This window comes from Phaethon aethereus (genome assembly GCF_964289735.1).
Source record: "Phaethon aethereus genome assembly, chromosome: Z".
Taxonomy (NCBI): Eukaryota; Metazoa; Chordata; class Aves; order Phaethontiformes; family Phaethontidae; genus Phaethon; species Phaethon aethereus.
The window spans coordinates 78,295,987-78,323,725 of record NC_138577.1 but is presented as its reverse complement, the minus strand read 5'-3'; the positions used below and the strand labels follow the sequence as shown (position 1 = coordinate 78,323,725).

At 41.2% G+C, this 27,739-nt stretch overlaps 1 protein-coding gene across 1 annotated transcript in view; it reads right to left on the bottom strand.

Annotated features, from left to right (window-relative positions):
* Positions 1-27,482, bottom strand: part of SVEP1 (sushi, von Willebrand factor type A, EGF and pentraxin domain containing 1) — a gene marked incomplete at both ends in the record, with an annotated part of 137,495 nt that extends 110,013 nt beyond the window's left edge. Inside the window, 3 exons of the mRNA XM_082012906.1 lie at positions 7,636-7,812; positions 9,007-9,262; positions 26,958-27,482. Of these exons, the coding sequence (XP_081869032.1) occupies positions 7,636-7,812; positions 9,007-9,262; positions 26,958-27,482 (958 nt within the window). The remainder of the gene's footprint in view (positions 1-7,635; positions 7,813-9,006; positions 9,263-26,957) is intronic.
* Positions 27,483-27,739: the final 257 nt, after the last annotated feature.

Genomic DNA, 27,739 nt, shown 5'->3' with positions numbered 1-27,739 from the left:
CAAGGGTTATACTGTGGCCAAAGGACAGCTTGGCCGCTCCAGGGAGAGCCTAAGTCTGATCAGCACAGAAAGCTGGAGACTGTTTTTATGCCATGCCTGTTTCTGTTCTGCTCCTCTCAAGCCCTCCAGATGGTTGATTTTTCTCCTCTAATTGCACATATGAACTTTGGCCAGAGGCTTTATTTTCATGACATTCTGAGGTGACCAGGACAAGTCCCTTCTGAGATAAGGAAAAAAGGGTAACTTCTGCATCACTTTTCAACTTTCCATCAAAATTATTTCAGAAATAGCTCTGTACTTAATACAAAAGCAAGAGTCGGTTTTGGCATAGAAACTTATCTTCTAACGCCTCATATGACATCTAGTTGGAAAGGATGAGATATTTTTCAATACTGCATACAGATGTAAAATTACACCTCTGCTTTTCTGGTCTGCACATGTCAAAATTGAATCTAGGTTTTCACCTTCACCTACAACTTCATTTTTAAATAACTTTCTCAGAAATGGTTCCTGTATATACAGAAAACTTTGATGGTGGTGGTTTTTGGTTACTTTTACAATTTTCTTCCTCCGCTACAGTTCAAATGCAAAGGCAACAAGCTATATGGTACAGAGTCAGAAAAATGCTATACCAATCATTATCCATATAAGCTATCATGCTACTTAAAATTTTTACTTTTGCAACAGAAGATGTATATATGTTGATACATAAGCCTCTTTGGACAAGACAGAAAAATGAGTCACTCAGTTTGAAGGGCTTGATCCAAAACTCATTAACGCTACTGGAAATACTCTTACTCACTTCAACAGGCTTATCAAAACTATGGATATGGTTAAAAAACACCAGTACCTGCGCGTGCCATTTGTTTATTTGAAAAAACTTGTACCAAATTGACCAAGAAAAGCTCCTTTTTCACAATTTTGCAAGCAAAGTCATTGGTTAGATGTTAAAATTTTCACATTTCTGATGGATTGGAAAGTTCACTGCCTGACTATAGAGTTTCTGAAAGAGGTTTTCTGATGGACTGAATCTGGATTAAAATTCTACTTTGGAAATGATGAGGTTCACATAATCTTAAACAAAACAACAATCCTCCACAAAAACAAAGGAAAATCCACAAGCAAGTCTCCATGATCTGACCTACTTGAGTTGTGAATAGTTAGATCCCAAAAGAAAGAAAACAAAATCCCAACCTCATCATTTTTTTTCATAATTACATTTATAAAATGTATACTTAAAAAAAAAATTGTTTCCTTTCAAAGGCTTCACATTGGGAAAGTAGATCATAGAAGTTTTAAAGTACTGTAAGAAACACTTCAGTAACTGACAAAACCTGTTACCATTTCATACACTCTGTGCCTTAGAAACCTTTTTGGTATCACTCTGTGGATCCAAGGTCATAAGGCTTCATGAAGTAAACGCAGCAAAAGAAGTTTCCACTGCCAGAAATGCCTCATCTTCATAAAGCAGGTTGTACAGGTGGGAAACAAACTACTTTGGTGCCAGAAGCCACTTAAAATGCAAGCAAAACTACTGTAGTATCATGCAAGCTAACATTCACCTCTGTCAGAGTCATTCCTACCAAAAAAAAACCCCTCTTCACATGAAAAATTTATTGACATTATGCTTCTAAATTACGAAACCAAAGGAATTTATCTCTATTGTGTGCTCCATTTTGAAAAATCTTGCAGCATCAAAGTCCTTTTTTTAACTTACCCTTTGCTTTGCTTCCTATAGCAACAAGCAGGAGAATCTCTACCTGAATTTCCAAAAGCAAAGCAGGAAATACCGGGTTTCAGGGAACAAATTTTTGAGAAACCAGATTTCGGTGTACAAAATCTGGAAAAGCACGACTGCATGCTTCCAGATCCATTTATTTTTCACATAAAATATCTGTAAAAGCCATTTTCTCCAGCCTTTATGCAAACAATAATTTGTTTTTGCATTATTTTTGAAGAGTTAAAAATATTTTTAAAGATAGTTAACCCACTACACTTCCATAACCTTGTCTATAGCACTTGCTTCCTACATCCACCCTCCTCATCCATTTGTCTTCCCGTACTCTCAATGGAAAACCAGATTGATTTACATTTCTCCTGTACTTACTCATCATGATGTTATGATACCCTCACTAGAAAAACACATGTATTTACATTTCTTCTGTATTTAACCATCACGATGTTATGCTCAAATTGTTATCCATAATGAGTCAAACAAGTTTTGTCAGAAAAAGAAAAAATACACAGAATGACAGTGAGAAATGTTTTTGCCAGTATTAATTAGGCACCAATTCACTGTTGCTTAGTCATGGGTATTTTGCATACTTCATTTTGGTTTAGATCCCTGCTTTCTTGTTTTCTCTTCTACTTACATGACAGCCAGTTATTTTAACACAGTATATTCACAATAGAACCTCTGCGTATTATCACAGACAAAAAGCCACTGAAGTGAGGCTGTAACAGAAGATGGCTGCACTCGGGAGAAGCATTTTTTACATAAATTACAAATAGAAGAGTAAAGTATACAAAGGTATCTCATCCCCCAAAAGAGTTACAGAAAGGGGTTCATTACTGGAGAGCTGTTAAGCAAAAGGGGAGAAACACTGACTGACAGCTTTTGTACACAGAGCAAGGACTCTCCAGTCAAGCTTTTCTGTTTCTACAGTAGATGAGTCCAACTCCAGTGTCTCCAGACCACTCAGGTTTCGTAAGCATTAATTAATGCTTCATTAAGCATGTACCTCCCAAATTCCTTGCTCAGCTGTAATCCAAGTTTTTCCAACTCATGTTGTTTAAAATTTTTCTTTGCTTTCTTCTTTTTTGTTAGCAAGGTCTGCAGGTTTATGTGGCACAAGATAATACACTATCAGCCATTTGACACTTTCCTCAAGGAGATGCTCCTTTTTTAATTTGCCAGTTTTCAACGGCTGCAGAAGCTTTCTTTTAGCGGTAGCTAAGCTAGAACTGAAGAGTATTTTTCTGATTTAGAAATTAAAAACAAAGGTGAGAAAATTAACCAAAACAAACACTTGTCCAGTTCTAAGATGCAAATTCACCTTATGAGATAGCAAAAAACTAAGTTCTAAGAGCTCGAAAATCTGCAGTTCTGGGAACTAACTGAAACCTTCAGATTCAACAGGCAAATTTAGCCTGAGACTTTACTGTGGCTGGAGACATTTTGTACACTCTTTTTCACACTCCCTTTCTTGCTCTCTTTTCCCTCCCTGTCTGTCAATTACTAGTGGAATCTCAGAGGGCTGCTGGTGGTTCTCCTCCAGATGCATGACAGGCACCCACTGAAAAGTATAGTGTATGTTATGGTATGTGTTGTTAACCCTGGATGCCTTGGGGCTTGGAGTGATCTTGCAAACTTAGTGAAAATTTCCATGTACAATATGACAAGTTCAAGATGGTTCGCAAAGCTTCATTAAGCCAGTAACTCCTAGGGGGTAGCTAAAAGAAACGTCTCCCAAAAAGGAATACTGAGGAAGGGTGACCCTGCTTCCAAGGGGGGTAGAAGATCCTAACAAAAGGAAGGGAGGAAGGACACAGCATGGCAGAAGAGTTGTTTAGCTTTCTTTGAGTAGGTCATTGGAATCACTACTGGAATTAAAATTCTTCCTGTCTGACTAAGAAAAGAACTGCTAGTAATATACTAAACACAAAATACACATTTTTTTTCTAAGTAGAAAGTTATCCAACTCATGAACATAAGGATTTGTTTTGCATTCTCAACAGGAGCAATCCTGAAAATCTCATGGAAAAAAATGCTCAGCTGAAAATTGGGTTCAAAATCCAAGAAACCACAAAATGCCAATCTCCCTTGCCTTGCTTGACCTACATTTCCTCAAAGGTTAAAGTCTTTTCAGTGAATGTGTTCTGAATTAAAATTTGTAAACAAAAAGTCAAAGTTTTCACATTATTTCAGGTTTCATTGGAAAGTCTCTTTACAGATCTAATCCATGTGATGTTTTGTAGGCAAAACTGTTGCCCTACTGGCTGTGCAGATATGCTGCATACTCCTAAATCAAAGCCTAGGCAACCTATTGAATTCTCATACACATAGTGAAATTCTACCCTTCAATAATTATACCCAAGTAGCGGACCAAAAATAAACAAAAGAAGGAATAACTAGCATAGACTACAAGTATTTAATTTACTAGTTCTGTCCCACCAACTGCACATCATCTTCATGGATAACTTCTGCTGCAAAAAATGGGGTCCACATGTTAGATAAAAGAAACTTCTGATTGTAAGACAACAGTTTCCTGACCTCCCCAATAACTGTGATTCTGCTTAGGAGGTAACTGATGAGATAAACATGATGGGTATCATCCTTTAGTTGCATCATCATGAATCTAAAAGGTCATCCAGCCCAAGAGCCCACATAAAAAAGAACTTTCTCTGGACAGTCTTGCTGAAAAAATTGTGTGAAAAGACATATTCCCTAACTTCCTAAGGCAGAGAAGAAGATACAGATGGAGATCTGGACATTTGTTTTACTTTTCCATTTATGTCATTCCCGGGACGTAATTTGTGCTACACTTAACTCTTAAGTGCCTGTGAAGTTGTGAACAGTTTCCAAGTTTCCATACTTGTTTCCATAGAACAAGCAGTTGACTTGAACAGCCCACCTTTTTATTGGTGGAATGGAAGACACAGTCTTAGATAGTGGAAATCAGACATTTATTTTTGCTGAGCTCTGTATTTTTGTCTGGTTGCCTCTAGTTTGAAGCTCAACATTTGTAATCAAGGAAAAGTAGAAGAAAAAGAAGTGAAGTGTTATTGAAGCAGAGGTGTTATGTATTCGACAATACTTGGGACGGGTTAGGATACTGCCTCTGTTCTTCCTCTTTCTCCCTTCCTTTGTCACAGTTGTCACAGATGTCTCTGGTTGCATGAGGCTCCTAGTGTGGGCCAAGAAGCTTTTGTTTGGTTTGCTTTTTAAAGTAGAGAACAGTCAGTCTGTTCTTCTTTCTGTGGCACATCATCAACAATATTACAAAGAACAGGAGGGGAACACTGAAGCCAATTTCTGCTTTTCGGCACAAAGCATGTGGCTCCTATTTTGTTTTATGGAAGCTTTCTAGAGAGTGTTTTCAGGTAATTAGGAAAGTAAAGAACCGTTACAATTTTTACATAGTTATTCTGATGCCTTGACTTTAAATCTGCAAACAACACTAAGGTGGTATAATGCATAAGCAAAAGATCATACAGAAAATAATCCCAGAAAAGAACTAAAATAGCAAAAAAACCAGATACGCCACGGAAGAACAATCTCCCTTCTTAATGAAAACTCTTTAAAAAAAGCCTTACTGTATTAAGTAAACATGGGCTAGTAGAGTATCTGCAAGTTTAACCAATCAAAAGCTAAAAGTAATCCAATTAAAATGTAAGTCCTGTCACTGTAAACTTGCCGCAAGTCCTCCTGCACATTATACAGTGAAGAAAAGTTAAGATGCATTCTTAAGATTCCTTATGCTTTACAAATCCACAGCTATGCTCAGTTGGGAAACGTTAAAAAAAAAGAAGGTTGGAATCCTTTTCAGAATAAAAGATTTCAAAATATGCTGTTTTTCCTTTAAAGAACACATGTTGCCTTTTGTTTCTGTCTGTGTTGAAGAAGAATACAATAGTTGAGCAGAGCAGACATATTTTAAAGAACACGCTTGAGTGAGTTAGGTCAAATTCTCCCTAAAATATATGTACGCATCTTCAATTATCTCCACATATGCAGCAGAGGGTTGCAATCATCAGCTTATTTGCAGTGTATCTGATACCAACCTCTTTGAAAAACTTACTTTAGAAGCACCTGCTATGATGTCAGAATGAAACTTTCCTCTGCAGCTGCAAAGTACCCATTTAAAGGTATCAGACTTCCGTAATTTTTGGTGGCACTTGAAAGGTATGCTCAACCCATCAAAAGATCTTTTCATGTCGAAAGGGTAACTGTAAAATGATAGGCCTGCTATCTTTAGGAATAGCTCAAAACAATATTTAATGATACAAGCTATTGACAGAAATGCTGCACTTATTTTGTTACTAGGTTACTAGGGTACTTGGCATGGGTAAATTGGCTTGAATTACAAAAGAAAAAATTAAGATTAAAATTTGATTTTGCCTAAAACAAATTAGAATTACAACTGAAAATAAGGAAAATAGAAGTGTATCTTTGTTTAGAGTTAATTGAGCACAGAAGGAAGCTGCACTCACTTACATAAAATGGGATTCTGATCCAATGTGCCAGTGCTGACATTGACTCTAACTACATTCCTCTACTCATGCTGCATTTGAAACCCAGTGAATTCCTGCTTACCTACTTCTCTGAATACCGAACAAAGGAAAGATGCTCCAGAGGCACAAGGTGAATTACAAGGGGATAACTGTCAGGGAGTATAATACAGCTGATCAACTTCTCAACACAAACACTGAGGTATCTCAGTCCTCTCTTGCACTGGTGACAGACAATACCTTTCCCCCATCATGTGCTTATGTGTTGTTTGGATCCCTCAGCATATCCTTATAACCCTCCTCGTGCAGGCATATCACAGTCTCTGTTAAATCTTCCCCTGAAGGAATTCGTTAGCTTCTAGCCACAGATCTGCCCGGGCCTATTCTCTGAACAGAACTACCAACTCTTGTAAATTACATCAAGAAACTCTTTGCATGTAATGAAAATCACATTTAAAAAAGCAGCATGGGCCCTCAAAACCAGCTATACAGCCATGATCCATATATCCACACATTTAGTTCACATCTCATGAGGAAACATCTCATGAGACTGTGATATGCAGAATAAAAGCGAGAATATGGGAATACAAACAAGATCAATATACTGTCTTTGCTTCTAGTTGAGAAATACTTGATTGTAAGTACTCCTTTTGTCCAGCTCACAAAACAAATACAATACAGTTCAGATACACTCTGACATTTTTGAAACTTTTGTCCTAGAAAAATCAATGGAGTTGGATAAAACATGCATACCTTGTCTGACAATAAAGAACTGCAAATTGCTGTTATTTCAACTGTGGATTTTGAATGCACCCTAGTAAAAGGACTTGTCCAAACATCAGTAACAACAAAAATAATCTTAGCAAAATGTGATGACAAGTTTCTGTTTAGTGACCCAAATGCCTTCTTCCTCTTTAGTAACTGATAGTCAACATGAGAGAATTAAAAAACTTTTAACCAACTGTAAGTTTCGCCAAGAATTTATCCTGCAAGGACCCACATATACAGCCCCTCTCCAAACAGAAAAGTTTATGAAAGTTCAGGAAGTGATCAGCAAAATTCCTGAAGGAAAAATTGACTAAGAGCACTTGAGTGCAAAAGACATTGCCTTAGACTCAGTAAACTCTAGTCACAAATTGTTGGTGATCTGTTTCAGAACATTTGCCCTGTTCTTAGTTCTTTCCTGTGCATCTCTTTGGCTATTGCTGGAGACAAGGTACAAGGTGAGTTTGACTGCTAGAGCTATTTTATGTCTTCAGCCAAGACAGAGTTTTCCAATAGCCTTAAATCCATTCTGATCCAGGTTCGTAGCCATAATCATCAATAGAGCTTTTCGCTCTTGGCTAGCTTAGCCATGTATTCGGGGCATACTCAGAAACCCAAGCACTGAGACATGAGACTCACCTGTGCATTCATGTTGTAGTCCTTTCCCATAGTATCCTTTTTCACAGATGCACTCAAACTGGCCAGTGTGAGTGCCACATTTACAGCTGGCCATGATGTCGCAGCAGTTTTCATTTGCCTCACAGAGATACGAACAATGCGATATATCTTCTTGGATATAGCTGCCAGAGGGCAGGTCTGAAATAGTATCAATTTATTAACAAAAAGTCCAAACAAAAGTCCCCCCACAGCCTCACATCATGTCATTAGTGAAATGTTTCTTAAAAACCCCAGGTTCCAATTCTAAGCAGCAGTGATGGCGGCATGAAGCAGAGCTTTGCTACACTCAAAATGTTAAAAATGAAAAATTGGTGTTCTTATTCTGGAAAAAGGCTGAGTGAAATCCATGGTGCAAAGATCTTCAAATTTTCTCACTTGGCTTCATTACAGTCTAACACGGCCAGAATGCAGTCTCACTCCCAACAGAAGCTGCTGAGATGGCTTTTACCAGCTTTGGTCGATGCCATCTTTGGCATCAGGAGAGAATTTGGTCATGGCATGCATAACCAGTTGGTCACATTAATAAAACCCTATCTTTCCTTTGGCATGTTCACATAGACCAATTAAACCTCACCTGGAACAAACATTAAGGCAGTAAAAACATTACTTTTGCATAAGTAGCATGCTTTTAAAAATTAAATGTAGAAAAAAAATCCTAATGGCTAGTCTGATGCATGTTCTAAGCCTCAGTCAACCAACACTGGCTTACAAACAAAAGTTGTAAGTATTGTGTACTCACTTGCTAGTCTAAACTTACTCTATTTTTCAGGAAGAACTTTTTTTTTAGAATACGGTAGATGAAAAAAGGATAAAACCACAGTTCAAACTCTCTTTCCACCACTTGCTCTTTCCAGTTTTAATGAATGTATAAGGTCATAAATTGTATTTACCCTTATACAGAGAGATCTAAACCAGTTCTTAACAGGCTACCTTTTGTTGCTGTGTAAAATATCAACAGGTATTAAAGCTAGTCCTAAGGTGTGTAAGGGGGTGCCTCTTTTGGACAACCATCTATCTGAACTACAAGATTCATCTATTCAAGCAAAAGTTACACTGGGCCAAGACCATAGTCTGTTCTTTGTGGACGAAATGAAGAGTTGAATGGAGGTAAGTATGTGTATACCAACGAGGAGAATCTGGCTCACATTTTGTTGATGATGGGTTAGTCAGTTTACCAAAGGAATGAACACCTCTGCTAGAAAGCAAGAGTGGAAAAAAACCCCAAACGAATGAACACTACATGAAATGTAATTACAAGACAGAACTGGAGACCGTTCTATCTATTCAGACCTCTCTGCTCTCTGTAGGCTTCTGAGGTTAGTACATTAATACCTTCATGAAGAGCCCTGCGTGCCAGAGCTTCAAACTCAGTAAAACTGTGAAGAAGGTAACAGTGATCTTCTTTTGGATGAGATGCCATGTCATTCAGTTCTCGGATATTCCCCTGCCATATCCCGAAGGTGAAGATCTCGACTCCAAATTCACGCAAAGATGCTGCAATGGGTCTTGGGTCTCCCCCATTGGAATATCCATCAGTAATGAGAAATATCACCTTTGTGGCATTTCCACGGGCATGCCGTAATATTTGCTGGAAGAGAAAATGAAATTGCACACCTCAGCAAAGAGTTAGCAGTGGTTGATCTGTACACTACTTCCTCTGTGATGTGGCTCCTTTTATTTGAATTACCCAGCTAGATAAAGTCCTTGCAAGACCACTCAGTATAATGAAGACCAAGCACCTGCAAGTAGAGCCTGTGGTTAGACAAGGCCAGCCACTGAGTCACACTTCACACGGTCACAGCCTGTACAATCACAGAAATCATGACACGATCTGAAATGAGCCACTTTTCACACTGGGTCACCCATGCATCAGACAGCAATGATCCTGAACAGTGCTTTAGCAACTCTGCTCAGACTGCAGTTTGAATAGGCAAGACCCATGCAACCAAAATTCAGATGCTGCCAACTGTCTCAGTGCCATGGGAGTAAAGTGGATGCATATCAGCCACCAGTTTGGTCCATGTTGCTTTTCCATTCAGCATATAAATGCCATTTGGTTCCACATTTGCGTGACCATTCAGGTAGGTGAAAACTCACCAAATCCCACCATGAAAATGTGCTGCAAATGGTAGCACTCCCACTCTCGTTATCAGGGCCTTCAGTATGTAATGATAGACAAATCCTCTACAGTCTGTAAGGGGTAACTAAGAACAAAAAAGTATTTTATTAGGGATTATTTTGCTCAAAAAAATCCACAGATCTATTGGTAAAATTGTAAGGACTGACAGATCAATGGAAGGTGAAGAATCAGCCAAAATCAAAGATACAAATGTTGAAGAAAGCTCTCACACACAGTATCAACTTTTTATATGAGGAATCTATGAGCAGTCAAAGCTTCCACTGTAATTATCTGGCCACAGGACCACAAATTTTCTATTTCCACCTCTTCCTTCCCACCTTCCCTCTACCATTTCCTTGTGTAAAAGGTGAAATCTACTGAACTTCTGGAAAACAAAACAGTGGCTGTGTCATTCTTTTCCCATGTAAGGCAGATGGAAAAGAGTTATTTACCCAGTAAGCCCACAAGAAATTCAATAGTGTATGCATAGACAGGGAACACGGCACAGAGCATGTACATATATGTGATGGGTATGAAGGAAAAGGTAGTGAGATGGAAGAGAGTCCATCAGGAACATTAGTCTTAAAAAAAAGCATCTCAGATACCTGATGTGCCCTGCAAAAATACAGCTGTTCCTGATGAGGCTTCATAAGCCTCTCTATGAAGGCAAGCTGAACAGGTTTTAGAAACAGGTCAGAACATGAGATTCGTTAGAAACAAGTTCCTACTCATTGCCAGGCTAGTAAATAATAAATAAAAAGCAAAGAATTGGGTATATCTCTTATTAAACAAGTTTCAAAATATTGATGATGGACAGGGTGACTTGCTTCCCTAAACGCACCCTCAGCATGCCTCCGACAGTCAGCTACTGCATCTTCACTACCAGTACAACTGCACTAGGAAGCTGGAACCTGGAAAAATAAGCAGTCCTCAAAACTGTAATTTTATGCATGGAAAACAAAACCAAAGCGTGACAGCAATCATTAGAATTTCCTATGGCATCATGCATTCAAGGATTGAATGTCAAGTCAGAGACAATAGTTATAAAGTTTAAACAGGTAATCAGTTGAAGAAAGAGAAACAAGTGACTAAAAGAACACTCACTTTTCTTTATGGTGTGTGAACTGCTTGCTCCTAAGAGATCAAAATCTTTCTATCTGCATCTCCCACCATGGCAACAGCTTTTCTGTTGGTGATACATTTTTGTTTTCCTTGCAAGTATGAGGTAACAAATATGATCTAACATATTCCTGGCAGAAAAGGACCTGGGGGTGCTGGTCGACAGCCGGCTGAATATGAGCCAGCAGTGTGCCCAGGTGGCCAAGAAGGCCAACAGCGTCCTGACCTGTATCAGGAATAGTGTGGCCAGCAGGAGTAGGGAAGTGATTGTGCCCCTGTACTCGGCATTGGTGAGGCCACATCTTGAATACTGTGTTCAGTTTTGGGCCCCTCACTCCAAGAAGGACGTTGAGGTGCTGGAGCATGTCCAGAGAAGGGCAACGAAGCTGGTGAGGGGTCTGGAGCACAAGTCTTATGAGGAGCGGCTGAGGGAACTGGGGTTGTTCAGTCTGGAGAAGAGGAGGCTGAGGGGAGACCTTATCGCTCTCTACAACTACCCGAAAGGGGGTTGTGGCGAGGTGGGTGTTGGTCTCTTCTCCCAAGTAACCAGCGATAGGACAAGAGGAAACAGCCTAAAACTACACCAGGGGAGGTTCAGATTGGATATTAGGAAAAATTTCTTCACCAAAAATGTTGTCAAGCATCGGCACAGGCTGCCCATGGGAGTGGTTGACTCACCATCCCGGAGGTATTTAAAAGGCCTACAGATGTGGTGCTTAGGGACATGGTTTAGTGGTAGACTTGGCAGTGCTAGGTTAATGGTTGGACTTGATGATCTTAGAGGTCTTTTCCAACCTAAATAATTCTATGACTCTATGATTCTACATTTTAATGTCATCTTATGTTTTGATCCACTGCATTAGAAGGCCCACTTCTCATTTACTCTTAAGTCTCCTCCCAACAAGCATTTGGATTGTCAGTTATTTTAACCCCAACATAGCATTCCCCATTTGTCCCTGCTGAATTGTGGTTTTCTCCCTTCCAACAGTTTGCCAGGATTAGTCTACCTTGTCTGTCATGGCCTCAAAAAATGCCCATCGTCCCGTCCACCCTGCCATCTACAGATTTAAGGATCATTCCTTCTAATACTTCACACAAAACATTTGTGACAGTACTCAGTAGTGGCTGAGTGAGGACATGCCCCACAGATTCCGTCCCATTTCATCCTTCAAGTCTCATAGCGCACTAGTGCTAATTACTCTCTGAGTACATTTGTTCTTGGATGACAGGCAGAGCACCTGCAAAAAGGCAATGTTAACGTGCTATGGACTAGAAACCACCCTATGGACTTACCACTCTCATAATTAGCCACAGTCTGTCAGAGTGTAAGTAAATATGGGACCACCACCAAGCTTGTCTTGGTGGCCAGGTGCTATCTGTGGTCTTAAAGCAAGGGATTGTGAAGGTGTACTTTGTCCTTTCCCTGTGAACTTTTGTAGAAGGAATTAGATGCAGACTTTCAACTTGGCAGCATTCAAATTACTACTATGTTTATTTCAATAATAGATAGTACTATGCTACTATCAACACAACAGACCACATCTGACAGACGGTACTCCAAAAATCATGTCATTGTATGATGAATAGTAAATGTATTTAAGCCACTCCTAACAAAAACAAATTCAAAAAATGGAGGTGAACTGAGTAGATTAGTTTTATTACAAAATCTTAAAGTAAGACTTATAAAAGTAAAATCATCTGGCTTCCAGCTCAATCAAAAGCTTACAAGTTAGACCAGTCCAAAGAATCTGCAGTGATTTTATAGCCTTTCTCAGTAAGCCAGGCCACATTTCAGGGCAATTTGATTTTGATTTGGCAATTCATTGATTTCAGGTATATACTAAACAAAACCAAGCACACACACCATAAATCAAAGCACGGACCACTGGCACTGTGGTCTGAAAGACTGCCAAGCAATGTGATGCTGTTGGGCTTGATTTCATTACTACTTGTATGCAAAACCCAAAGGGAGTGAAACCAAATTCTCCTGAAAACACAAATACCCTTTACAAACCAAGCCTATTGTTCCTCATGTTGCTTAAGTCATAACTGGAAAACCAGAATGAAGTGAAAAAACAGAATGAAGTGGGAAAACTAGAATGAAAAGAATCAGGAAGATAAAGACAAGGCAAAAGACAATACGAAGGCAAATAGTAGGAAAAAATACAAATGCCTCATTTCAAAACGCATTCTGAAATGGATGCTCTAAGTCAAGTGGCATTGCAGGCAGAGAGGATGGTGCTATTTATGATTAACAAACATAATTAACATATTTAGCATTAACTGTGCTATTTTCAAATAGAATGCAAGCAACTTAAACTTCTATCCATCTTCTTAAGTATTCAGGCTGAAATTTTCCACTCAGGATGTTTGTCTCAAGCTGTTTCAGTGAAAATTGCTTTTATTTTGAAAAAGATGAGGAAAACCATATGTTCCATCCATACTTATTTGGTTTTGTGGCATCTCTGAGCTTTGCAGAAGGAACTTTCAGTCTGCAAGTCACATTTATAATAAAGGTGGAAAAATAGGCCCCAAATAAATGCAAGTTGTGGAATGTGCGTAACTGAGGAAGAAACGACAACTTGCACAGGGTTAAGCAACATAATGGAGATTGCCAGTGCAATTCTCTGAAGATCCCACCTGCAGGCAGCTTGCTCTAGCAGAATATGATTTCAACCCATGATAATGTCATAACACGTACAGAAGGGGGAACAAAGATTAATTTTGTCAAGATGTGTCTTTGCAATTTCAGTAATATTCTTTCAGCTCTGTTTCCCTCTGCGCGTGGCACAAAGGTGCACAGACTGCGCATTGCCCTGTTTTTTCAAGCGATACTCATAATAGGTAACAATCAAACTTCTATATTTTCCCTAAATAACAGGGAAAATAACATGTTTATATGGCCAATGAACAAACTAGTTTGAACCCCAGTAGCTTAGCCAGGACACCATGGATCTCAGAAAGGATTATTTAATTCCAATTAGTAAATTAGCAGGGATCTTTGCTTTACAAAACTAGACTGTCACCAATGCCCTCTGAAACTGCTGTGCAGAGTACACAAACCCTCCATGTCTTTCTATAGGATCAAGAAAGGTTCCCTGGCCGTAGGTCCTGTGAACAACAGCTTACCAAGCCCTCTTAAAAACTGCTGGTCATCGGTTAGAGTGAGTGGGAAGCATCAGGTAAAGACCATTTCTGAAGGGTAGATATCCCTTAGCTACATGACCCTGAGATGAGGCAAGCAGACAACATCTTTTCTGTCCTCTGCATCTGAAAGGGCAACCTCCTCTTTGGGGCAGCACTTCCGTCGCACACAAACTGAGCGAACAGGTAAGAGAGCACGAAGCTCTCTTCCTGCTGCCTGATGGACTCGAATATTCAGGCACCAGTGAATCTGAGTAGAGAAACAGGCAGATGAACGGACAGGGTTGCTACTTATTGCCCCTAGAAATCAAAACAAAACGAAGCTACTGAACCGCTTGGCCCTCATCTGTTGCAGCTGTAACTCTAGACAGAGAATCCCTGCTGTATAACAGCAGAACAAAAGAACAAGGGAAAGAAACATTCAACATTTGGGGAGGGCGGGAAGAGACCTAAGTCCATTTTTAAATCATCTGTGTATGTCTGCTGGTCCAGTTAGCGTTTTGTTTCTTTCTATGAAAGCTGAGTGACATAAGGGACAGGCCACCATCCAGAGCTGCTGACAATCCAAGTACCTGTCTGCATTGTTCTGCCTCTTCTATCCAGTATTTGCGTGGCATTTCACATCATGTTTTTTTTTCTTTAACCCTGACTCACAGTCCTCTACTCTGAGACACCTCTCTCCTTCCCCTTCCAGAAAGTCGTCTGAAAGCGATTTTTTCCTCCACTAGAAATTTCATGTGTTTTAAAATGTCTGTTCACTTAATCCCTAAACCTGTAAGCACACAGCAGTGGTTCCATATTTAACCAGTCTCCATCAACTTCATGGACTGCATCTACATAAAGATGACTTTTTTTCATGACAAGGCTCTGCAGTCCTTCCATAAATTGTCAGGTTCGTCAATAAACAAAGCTTAAAAGCCCACTAAACAGTACTTGGAAGTTAAAAGGATCCTGAGAACCTGTTTCTTTGGTATGAATATCTACATCTGCTTCTGATTTTACCATCAAATGAAACTGAGCATCAGCCATAACTCAATATTAGGTGCTGAATGACCTGTTTAATTGAGAACACAGCCCATTTGGTCACTGCTATAAATTAGTAATAAGGGATAGGTACAAACAAAACTTTTAAAAAAAACAATTAATGCTTTTGATGATTGCAAAGAAATGCATGGGGCCACTAGAAACACCTCGTATTTGACCATTTTAGTACCTATTTTCTTGTCCACACTTCTTTCACAGGAGTGATAGATCAGTCAGTTTCAGTAATCCTTCCAGATCTTAAACAAAACATTCTTTTCACATTAGCAAAAAGTTATTACCATCTGCATTGTATTCAGTCTCTGTTTAGCATGTACAAATATCTGGCAGACTCACCATTTTCTTTGTGCCAATAACAGTCCTTAGTATTAAAAAATGAAGTCTTGTGCAACAAAAAAGTTGTTGTACAAAATCATCCTCTAGAAATTCACTACTGTAAGGCAAAATGAGATCCTATCAGTACCGTCACAAAACCAGCTAAAACTCTTAACTTCTGTGTTTTTAATATTGAATTTGTAATACAAAATCAAGGGCTCAGTAGCATCCAAGACCAAAGACTTCTTGAGCCATTTGACAGCCATAGCAATGATGTTGTCAAAGGTTCTTTGTACTGCCTCGATCACACGTTCTGCACCTAATCTGTAAACATTTGATTTTGTGCCTGATCTCTGTCCTTACCCAGTGTTTTGCTTTTGAAGAAGATTTTGACCATACAGAATCAGTTACTAATACATCTGTCTAAAGGGAAACAAAATGAAATGGGTTAATCTGTCTCACTTTACAAACTAAGCCTTAGATAACATCAGACAGCCCCAGGATCCTTGCCAGGATAAGCTTGCCTTAAAAGGTTTAAGTTGGAACCTAGGTTTCAAAATAACGTTATCCAAGCATTCATCACAAAAATTATACGGCTACTTGTATACCTTGTAAGGAATACACTACCTAAAGGCTACAAAGGGAGTGTTATTTGTTATAGGTCAGGAAGGACAATCACAGCATCTCAGAAGCAAAACAGAAAGTCCTCCATTCAAAAACCATTCAGCTCTGCTGTATCAGTAGACCACTTACACAGAATTTGTTATCAGCCTAGGAATTATGTAAAACCTACACACCATGGGATGAGTTCTGAATAGAACGAGTCCCAGAGGTTCACTTATTCACTATAAAAAAACCAATTAGCACTTCATAACATTACATAATTAATATAACTATATATAATACAGCATAATCACTATTAAACTTGTATTAAAACGAATAATTTATCCTTTATTACAAAAAACACTGCATAGATTTGACCTATGCCTTCAGCAGACTATTAAAACAGTATGTCTTAGTTTGTCATGGAAGGCTTCAGAAGCGGATCTGCATGTCATTCACCAAGGCAAATGGCAATACTAAATCCTTTTGCAAAGCTCATCCTTTATTTCAAGGTTCCTTTGCTTTCATCCTTCCCGCAGGTAAAAAGGTCCAAATCTGTCAGGAAATTTTATGTAAATAAATATTCTGGAAAGAAAAAAAAAATCAGTACTGGGATCAACCATAGCTTTTGGTAGAGCTGAGGCATCTTATCACTGAATCTGAGCAATCCTAAGGAAGTTGGTCATCTCACAAGACTAATGCAAAGCTAGGGGGTGACAAAGAGTGTTCCCCTTAACCATGACAAAAATGTTCTTATTCCTCTACCTAAAAGAGACAGCTATACCTCCTCTGCCCCCACTCTAAAACAGCAAAGGTCTGATTTCAGCACCTTTTCTTTCAGTCACTGAACACTGCTACTTCTCCACTCAAATAGATCTTATCCTCTCTTTGGGTTTCGTTGCCCCTTTCAGGAGAGGAACTAGAAGATATTCCACAGTTAGAGATTTTGGTTTCCAATTGTTACCTTTCACCACTTTCTTCTGCACTACTACACAAGCTCTAGAGAATGAGCTGTACCTACACAGCTAATATAAAACCTTTTCTTCAATATTCCCCTAGCAGGAACTGCACTCGTAATTCAGGGAAAAGATACATCTGTAGGATTAATCTGGATATTTAAACAGTGCTGGAAGTAACAGGCTGTTGAAGGTAAAAAACAAAAAGAAATTAAAAAAAAAAGTAAAAAAAAGGTTTATTTAAAATACAGTAATTTCATGCTGGTCTGGTATTACAATGATTTTCACTTCAGTTAAATAATGTACCAGTTCTGTCCTACCCTTCTCATTCCCTTTATCTTCAACCTGCCTCTTTTCTTTCCACAGTGCCACCCTCCCTGCACGTAGTCATCTTCCACTTGTCTTTTATCGTTTTCCAACTTACATGTGTTTTTTGTATAATTGAGAATGAACTTTCCAATCTCTTGAGAATAACAAAGTGCAAGAATCCTAACTGAATTATTTTTTTTTGCTTAGCCATAACACTTACCTTCCAAGCATCTCTAAATAACTGACAGGTATGACCTGAGTAAATCTCATAACTGAGTCAGACATCCTCAGTTTACAGATCAAAGCACACAAGTAAAAAAAGCCAGGCCTGCTCATGGTCAGGAAATGTTGGGACATATAATAGATAAATATATAAAATAGATAAATAAATAGACTGACAGATCTAGTACTGTTCAGCCTGGAGAGAAGAAGGCTTGAGGTCCTCTTATCCGTGTATATACTTAATGAGGGAGGGAGTAAAGAAGATGGATCCAGGCTCTTCTAATGGGTAGCACGAGGCAAGAGGCACAAACTGAACTACAGAAAATTCCACTTACACAGAGGAAACAACATTTCTGCCACAAGGATGATCAACCACTGAAACAGGTTTCCCAGAGAGGTTGTAGGTTCTCCATCCCTGGTGATATGCAAAACCCAATCGGACACAGTCCTGGGCAACCTGACCTCATAGACCCAGATCCCACTTTGAACATGTGGGTTGGACTAGATGGTCTCCAGAGGTCCCTTCCAGCCACAACAACTCAGTGATGCTGTTGTGTTTTGTGATGTGGGAGGAACATATTTGACTTCCAGTTCTTAGAATTTATTATTAACCTCACCTTTTTCCTCTTTCTACAGCATGAATTCTGCTTGTAATGCCTGTGTTATATTTCCGACTCTTTAAGTACCATTGCACAGTTAAAAAGTGCAATTTCATGCATTTTGTATAGTTTGAAAAATGAGTAAACAATTCTTACCTCAGAGAGCAAAGCTATGCACTCCAAGTCTAAGACAATCATCTTCACATTGCATGAAGACTGTTTCTTCTCCCCATCAGTCCAAATAAAACCCCACCCAAAACCACCACTGCCATTGCAATGACAGAAGCTACTACATAGAATTTTGACCTACACAATTGTTTCACACCAGTGCTAGGACTGCTGGATCTGGTGACTTGAAATCGGGTGGCTTGCAGTTTTGAGCTCTGAATTAGAATGAACAGAATGCGTCTCGTTTCCAGGAAAAAACTAACATCCATAGCCCTCATTTTCTATCATTCTGAGATCTTCTCAAACAGGACGTTAAAAGGCAAGGCACATTATGTACATAGCCAATTCCTCAGTTCTTAGTGCTGTACAACCTTTTAACAACAAGTTTATCAGAGCTTTGAAAAGTTGCTGGAGGCCTTATATGCTGCTTATGCTGTATGCTATATTCAAAATATCGTCTAGCTAGAGATCTGCTATCGTCAGATCTCAGTTTGATTTGAAAAATGAAAAATCCTAGTTTTCTTTTTGCATGAGCAAGTTCCATCATAATATAACCAAGATGTTACTTGATCTCTGCAGTACTGCTCTGGTCTTCTGCTAGTAATAAAAAAGGAACTCCAAGATATTTTACTGAATACGTAATTAATCTTCATGTATTTTCAAACCAAGCATTCACACCACTATTGACTAGTACATCTGCCAAATATTTGTTTCTTTTGTGTTTGTTTTAAGCAGTCATTACTTTAAAAAAGCAGGAAAAAAAGCTGAACAGAATAATTAATTCCAAAAGGACAAACACAATCCATGACCTGGCCCATCTACTGCCAGCTGTCACTGCTCAATTATCTTCTGAATATCTTCTTTTGCTCCAGGACTGCCAGAATTGAGCAACATGAACACAGAGTTATCACTGATATGAGCTGTCCCAGCCCAACTGGATATGGGGGACTGTTTGGGAGAGAAATAGGACAGACAATTGGACTCCCTGCTCCACTGTTTATACTGCATATGCTCAGCAGAGCACCACAGCTCTGAATGCTAAAGCTTTTTATGGGCTGCCCGTCAGATTCAAGAGGTTCTTCATCTTCCTGGCTGAGGTTACTAGAGAGACTCTGAGCCAGAAAGAACATCATAATTTTAACAGGAGCTTTAGTTTTGGATTTTGTTATCATAGAGAACTAGGTAGACTTGAAGTAGATTTGTTCAAAGATTTGCACAAGGTCCTGGTCACCTGAATAGCCTAGCTGTTGCTAAAGGCAATAGCGTTTTTAATTTCTGCACCTAGGACAGAGAGAAAATGGTGAGCACCACAAACGTTCTGTTTCACCTGCAAGATCTAACTTTCAAATTCCAGTAACAAGTGGAACTGGAGGGCAAAGACTAAAAAATGTGTCACAGAACATGCAAAATGTATTACGTACATAATATTAATACCGAGGTTCGTGTCAGGAAATATTGCTAAATATTACGTATTTTACTGGAAAGGCCTCTCACAAGCCTAGGAAATGAATTAAAAACAAAACAACTTCTTTTGTCCTGACTGCTTCAAAATTTTAAAGCCTGGAATTTATTTCCTACTCTCTCAACAAATTGCTCAGTAACTTTTCTGGTTTGTCTTCGTATCTCTGGAGCAAAGCACATGGTAAGACTGATTTCTTTGTGAAGGTGCTAACTGTGAAGGACTAGGGATCAGAAGGTACTTCCTGTCAGACCCCTCCAGAAAAGGCTCTAAGACAAGAGGACAAAAAATGGTTTTCTCAGGAAAAGTAATCTCTGTTCCTGAAACGTTTATGAAAACATCAGCCAGATACCATAGTGATGAAAGGTTTCATTCATTGTGCTGTTAGTTCTGCTATGCTTTCAGTGAGATTTGTGTTAATTCCGGCAGCAATGTCTCATGTTTCTCACCTTTCTGTATGTTACACTGGGAAATGGCTAAAGGCTTTGTGGTACTATGCTGTAAATAAAGAGTGTGCCTTCTAAGGGAGGCCTGTCTTCGCAGATACGTGAACAGTGGATGCTGGCACACCTCTCTCTGCCTCCCCAGACCTCCTCTCCTCCTTACTTCATACATGGCTGGTTGACAGAACACAGGTCAGGAAGGCCGCTGTACGTTGTGCAGTGCAGGTCCCCCCAGGCTGGAACATCCACCTCAGCTCGCAGAGCTAGAGGTTATAAAAAATGTCAGATGTGCTCTCATCATAAAACCTTGCAAGGATTGAGATTATACCAGCTTCCTGCAGCACAGGGAAAGGAGCTGAGAAAGGTACATGATGGCAAGACAAGGAACAACTACCCAGTAACATGAGTCTCCTTGCTGGTAGTGCCCAACTCAGCAGTGAGAGACGTAGAACATCCTTCTTTGTGCAGAAAGGAGTATGTTCTTCTATGGCTGCCTGCTTTTTTCCAGAAAGTTGTAGTTTTTTCCTTTTGTCTTTTTATGCTTAGCACATTAACAACAACTTGAGAACATCAGCAAGGCTAGGAGACATTAAGACTAGTGGAATGGATCAAAATGAAAGGGTCTTTCATAAATGAAAAGCAGACTTCACACGACTATTCATTTCAAAAACCTCAGTAAAATTCACATCATTACTAAAATATACTGGCCATTCGCACAGTTCATTTGGATCTTTGAGCAACCTGGTCTAGTGGAAGGTGTCCCTGCCCATGACAGGGGGGTTGGAACTAGGTGGTCTTTAAAGTCCCTTCCAACCCAAAGCATTCTTATGATTCTGTGATCGCTCTTGAAACACTCTAACAGTTCCTCTGCTTCTGAAAGGCTACCAAAATGCATGGCATCTCCTATTCAAAGCAGATGGGAAAGCCAGAAAATGTTGGCTCATCCCTCTATCATTCAACTATATTCCTCACAGCATCACCAACAGGTACTCTTTACAGATGCAACTCATAAAGCACTCTATGCAGTTATGCGAGGCATCAAACAGTATACCCATAATGATCATTTCAGCCTTGAAACTTCATGAAGGACATTCAGAAAAGAGAGACAATCAGTTGGAAACTAATAAAACCTGATGCACTTTCCACGGAACTTCAAGATTTTCATGGAGACCATGATTTAGATTAAATCTAGCATGTCTTCAAAGTTCTTCCTTCTGCTGTCTAAAACTACAAACATATTTGAATGCCGCTGATCAACCTCAGTAGTGCAACAAGCACTAAACAATATGCCATAATGAGCATCTGAAAAATTGAAGAACAAAAAGAGAACTGTAGCTTCGTTTTTTTGTGAGCTGATTTGCCATTCTCAGAGACACCAAGTTGCATGAGCAACTCCTGACTTGGCCAGGAGTTGTGCAACAGTATAAGCATAGAACGTAATGTCAATGCCTTTGAGACAGGTTTTAGTAAGCCATAAACTCTGCATGAAAATATTGTAAACCATTCCATCCAATAGCAATTCTTTTTATACAACATTTTGCATTGCTGCTACTTACCCCTAGTAGTAGTACAAACATATGGTTGGAGTATATTCAAAGGTGTAAAAACTGTGGTTTGGGAGGGCACGCAGTCCAAAGTGTTAAAAGGAATTGACAAGTGACATTTTCAAGCTATGAAAAACAATTCTTTAAAAAGCAATGAAGAACAGAACACTCACTAGCATTTTTTGCCTTTATTTGATCAGAACTACCAAGTGCATTGCTTCTAGGGATACTCAAAAAGGAAGCACGTGGAGAGTGAGGGAGAAGAAGCAGGTGTTTAACTGAGGGTCTAGAATCAGACGGTGTATCTACACATCTGCAGCTTCCTACATACTCAGTGGGAGGGAGACACTGGAATAACGGGCTTCAGCACACGTAATGCAGAACTGCCATACAGGGCTGCATATGGGGACAACCCTACCAGTGGTCTCTGCTGGGATCCAGACTCCCAGGATGAGGCACTTCAGTCTGTTCCTGAGGCCAGGCTGTCTCTTCTGTGCCTCACACTGACGAACTCAGTTTGCCTCGTTGAACTGACGAGGCAAAAGGGTACATAGCAGTATCCTTCAGTGCTTCTTGTGAGGTATGTATTTCAGTATTTTAAAAACAAATTACACTTAAGTTAAAGGGAAGATAATACATGGCTAATCTGCTGAATGCCAGACTTCCAAGTGACACACTTCTGCTTAGACCAAAATGCAGGACACAACTTTGGGAGCACAAACAGACCAATTTCCAAAGAGTAGGTTTTCAACCAAAGAAAATCTTAACCCTGTTTAGCCCCATATATGATGCTAAACAGATCACTTTGTGCATGTCCTGGCCAAAAAGCCAGAGAAAAAATGAACTACTTAATAACTTCTCAAGGTAGCCCCATTTCAGTCTAGGTCTAAAGACAATGAACAATGTACAGATGTGTATCTTGCCTCTGACCCTGCTATATTAATCTTGTGAGCAAATCCTATGCAAGACTGCAATATGTAGGATGATTACTTTTCACAAACACTATACTGATTAAAAGTGGTGATTTAGAGCTGACACAGATGACAGCTGACAGGAACTCCACCCTCAATTTGCTCAGTACTCACCAACTACCAGCTCTGCAATTTCAAAGGTGACCACAGAGGTAAACCAGGTTGATTTCAGTTTTTTTCACCTTAATCTTTAATACAGACTCCAGGGCCATATCAGAACTTAGAGAGGCCCACTGCTGTCAACTAGACAGTTAGCTCTAACTGACCTAAGCCATCGTCAGATGTTTAGAGCACAATGCCAGAGAGAGGCTAGAATCTGCTGCCCTCTCATTATTAGCTGCTGATTTTGCAGAGGTCATAGGAATAAAAATCCACACTTTCTTGATAAGTAGACAGCATATATGACTCCAAATGCTCATCTTCTCAGTGAAAGGGTATTACTTTTTTCAAATAAAAAAATTAAGCTACTTAGGTGGTAAGAAAAGATTTTCAATTTCCTTTGCTTCAACTATTTTTTTGTTTTAATTTCAAAATGAGATTCTGAATCTGAAAATGCATTGACAGTAAAAGCCAATTATCCTAGTGGGTAACAATGCTGCATCTTGTACTTTCATGCTTTTGACATACAGAAGAAACAAAGCCACTGTTACTTATTTAAACAAGCATTAAATAAGCATTAGAACTGTTTATCCTAAATTGCTATGTGCTTACATTCTTTTGAGGGCCATTTTTTTCATGTTTGTTGATTGGACGACAACAGAACACTGAATCTGACATGCTGGTTGGCCGTTCATCATGCTCCCTCAAGATCAGGTTAGATATAAAAGCCAGATTTTAAAGACCAGATATTCAGAAAACGCAGCACCTGATTCTGTAGGTGCTGTGACAGACCTTCCACTTACACACACCACCGACTTCAACAGAGTGAAGATGAATTACAAAAGCAAAAAGCTCAACTAGTTTAAATAATTTGTATTTTCACATTTTTAGCCCACAACAATCAGTGCAGCTTCAGGATGTTTAAACTGTCCATCAATAAAGATGGCACATCAATGCTGGCACATATGTAACTGTGACTATTGGGTGCTAAGATAAGAACACACCATTAAACTTCCACTGCTGTACGATGATCCCTTGTTTCTGTTTCACACGGATCTGGCAACAAATGCACATGCCTCCCACGAGGGGCAATGGGTACTCTTAGCAGTGGTTATCTCTCAGAAGCTCCAATCCAGGTGCCTACAGCTGGGAAATTCAGCACTTCACGCTACTGAGCTTTATGGGCTTTAGATGCATTCCTTAATCATCAGCAGCAATGCTTGCTCAAACCTAGTTGTACTTTCTTCAGTTCTGCTTCAGTTCTTTCTCACCATCACAACAGCTCTGCATCTTTCCATAACGCAATAAGCAATTTGCTTAACATAAACTGCATATAGTTTGTGCTGTCCCACCAACTCACCATGTGAAAAACTGAAGTTAAAGAGGTTTGAATGAGTGAGCTTAGCTTCTTCCCCTTCCTTAGACTGCTTACATGTGCCTTAGAAGGAAGACTGCTGAACGTGAGCACTTGCTAGCTCAAGTGCAGCACGAAATCCCAAACAGGGTCGCAAAACCGAACATTGGTAACAGTCCAGCCTTCCTCACCAGGGTGCTGTCTTTTCCCGCTGCCTCTTGTGGTACATCTTTCATATTTCTGTGTACCTCATAGAATTTATCTTTAATCTGCTGGGTAGTAATGTCAAAGTGTGGTCCACGTGGCAAAGTTAAACATGGACAGCTTTGACAAAATACAGAAACTCTGCTACAAACCTCTCTGCGAAGCAGGTTTGGAGAGGATGCAAAACTGCAATGCCAAGGAGAACTCCCTTATTCTTTCAAAGAAGATGGACATTACAGCTGGTCAAACTGAGTAGCTCTGCTTTTAGGATGATGTTAAATGAACAGTTTGGCTGCTACAGGTTCTGAGGCAGTAACTGCTAAGTAAATCTTGCTCCTGTTCACTGTGGTGCCCAGGTCAGCCACTGGCTGGCCTAATGACCTTGCAGAATTCACTTATCTCTCTGCCTCCATAGTTGTTGTAGAACCGTCACAGACTTAAATTAATCACTTTGAGACCAATGAAGAGTGCTGCACGATGACTTAAGTGCTGGGATTATTCTAACAATGCACTTCCCCTCATTTTCTGTTACTACTGCACATAACTGATACTATTTCGGGGAGTTTGTCATGCTTTGCAAACACTTTTGGTTTTGGAAAAGAAGCAGAGAATTCTGGTTAGAAGCAGAAGAAACCCCACATTAAAGTGTAAGATGAAAAAAAGAGACATTTTAGGAAAGTGAAAGAAGAAATAATTAAGGTTGTACCAAAAGACAGTTAAAAACAAAGGGCAGCAGTGTAAGAGTCCAGAGGGAACAACAATTTTGTTATACTTAAAATACTTCTCTAAATTTATTCCAATAGTAGTATTGTAAACCTAAAGCAGTCATTTGCTGATGAGTCCCTAGAAAGGAGAGTATTCCCTGAAGCTATAATTTGTCTCACATGAAGAAGATGTACTGAACAAAACCACAGTACAGTATCTTTAACCAAGAGCCAGCAAACAGCCTGAAATTTAACGTTGTCATTCTATCGCAATTCTCCGTGCCATCATGCGAATATTTTTCTTCCCACATTCTTATGAGACCACAGTGTAAAATGACAGTGATGCTGTTGCAGCCACAAGGTTTAGCTGGGCTCATAAAACTAAATTATAGGTTTCTGAAGGGAATTTTTGTTTATTCCATTTCAAAGATATGATTAGTCAAGACTCCATATCAAGAAAACAGACGGTATTTCTTAAGCTTATGTTTTGTTTGTAATGGTTATTTTTAACTCCTACCATTAACTTTTTCACACAGCACCCCTGGGATGAATCTATATTGAAACCTGACTTCACAGTGGAAGATCTAACATAGGGATGTGTTTTCCTAAAGCAGGTTTTCCATGTGCAACTCCGAGCACATTAGACAATGGTCTTGCTTTCTCCTGCCAAATGTGAAGAGAATAACGTTTGCCAATTTCATATGCCCAGCACCGATGAACCTCTTAACAGTCTCACTCATCAAATCCAAACCGGAGTACGTAAGATGTTTCAAGAGAAGTACACCCAATGCTCAGCTACAGGACACTACCTGAAATTAAGACATAAAAATAACAGAAAACTAGACTTGCTTTGGGAATGCTCCTGCACACAGAGGCCAAATGGCAAGGAGCAGCCGGGTCTAGCCTCATAAAAAAGCTTCCAGAGCAGACTGGATGCCCACGAGCCATCTACTGGGAAAGCTCCCCAACATGCTCAAGTGCCAACACATGCCCAGGAGCTGCCTGGACCAAACTTGTGCCATGGGACTATGTAACAACACCACAGATGATAGTGTTCCAGTGTCTGGAATCATTTTCCTGGGCACGCTTCTATTTATTGGTGCAGTACACACAGCTTAAGGGCACCTTTGTCAGTCATCACCAATTAAAACAGTCTGAATTCATACCTGGCGACTGTATGCAGATATCTCTGACGGCTGACAGCCATCGGGCATCCAAGTCCCACTGCCAAGAAACCAGGCAGACGTTTCAGATGCCAGACTTGACTCATATGTATCACTGCCGAAATGGGGATGGCTCCTTCAGAATGAATTTCACACGTTCGCTTGCAAGGGCAGCAGAAAACATTGGACCCGCAGGCGCAGACAGCACGGGAAGACGGTGACTAGTTGCCCTGACCTGACTGTTCTGCGTCCCACACCACACCGTTCCACATCCCACCACACAGCCCTCACACCCCTTGACACTGAACACCCTCGCACGGCGCACAGAAACACACTCCCACGCCACACACCGCGCAGCACACCGCACGCCACACCATCACGCCTCACGACCCCACACGCTCCTGGCGCCACACGCCTGGCCGCGCCTCCCCTTGCTTCCGAGAGCCGGCCACCGCGCAGCCCACGCGCCTCACCGCCACGCGTGCCTCGCGGCACCACCGCGCCCCTCACCTCACAGCCACACGCACATGGCACCCTTCGCCGCACACCTCACGGCACCACCTCACACCCCGCCGCACACCCCACCGCAGCCCTCACCTCGCAGCCACACGCACACGGCACCACCACACCCCACCGCACTCCTCACGGCGCCACCGCACACCCCTCACCTCACGGCCACGCACCCCAGCCCCCCGCCCAGCACGCCGCCACCCGCCGCCCTCCCGCCCGCGGCGCGCGCGCGCTCACCGCCGCCTGCTGGAAGGCGCCCTTGGTGTAGGTGCCGCCGCCGCGGTAGGCGATGGCGGGGATCTCGCGTCCCAGCAGGGCGCACTTGTGCTGCTGCGGCCGCCGCCGCGAGATGTAGTCCACGCGTGGCACCACGTTGCTGCGCGAGGAGAAGGTGACGATGGCGACGCGCGTGGCCGCGGGCACCACGGGGAAGTCGGAGAGCAGCTTCTTGACGAAGCGCAGCTCGCTGAGGAAGTTGGCCGGCCCCACGCTCGACGACTCGTCCACCAGGAAGACCAGCTCCAGCCGCCCGCTGCGCGCCCGCAGCCGCCGCACCTGGCGCTTGAAGGCGCGGCCCAGCTTCTCCACCTTGCTCTCCGTCGTGTCGGGCAGCGGCGGCGCCGCCAGGGCGGGCGAGGCGAAGGTGGGGGCGCGGGACAGGGCGCCCGGCGGGCCGCCCGGCCGGCCCTGCGGCGCCGACGGCGACAGTGACAGCGACAGCGACAGCCCGCCCCAGCAGCAGAGAGCCACCAGGGGCCACATAGCGGGGCGGCCGGCGCGGCGAGACGCCGGCAGCCGCGGGAGGAGAGCGGCTGGTCGCCCCCTGACGCCCCACCTCCTCTCTCCTCGGAGGGGCGGCCGGCCTGCTTGCTGCCTGCCTGCTTGCCTGCCTGCCTGCCTGCCTGCTTTCTTGCCTGCTTGCTTGCCTGCCTGCCTCCCCGCCGTCCCCCGCAGGTACCCGCGCCCTTTAATCCCCCCGCGGCTGAGGCGCTGCCCCTCGCACGCCCCCCGCTTGGCTG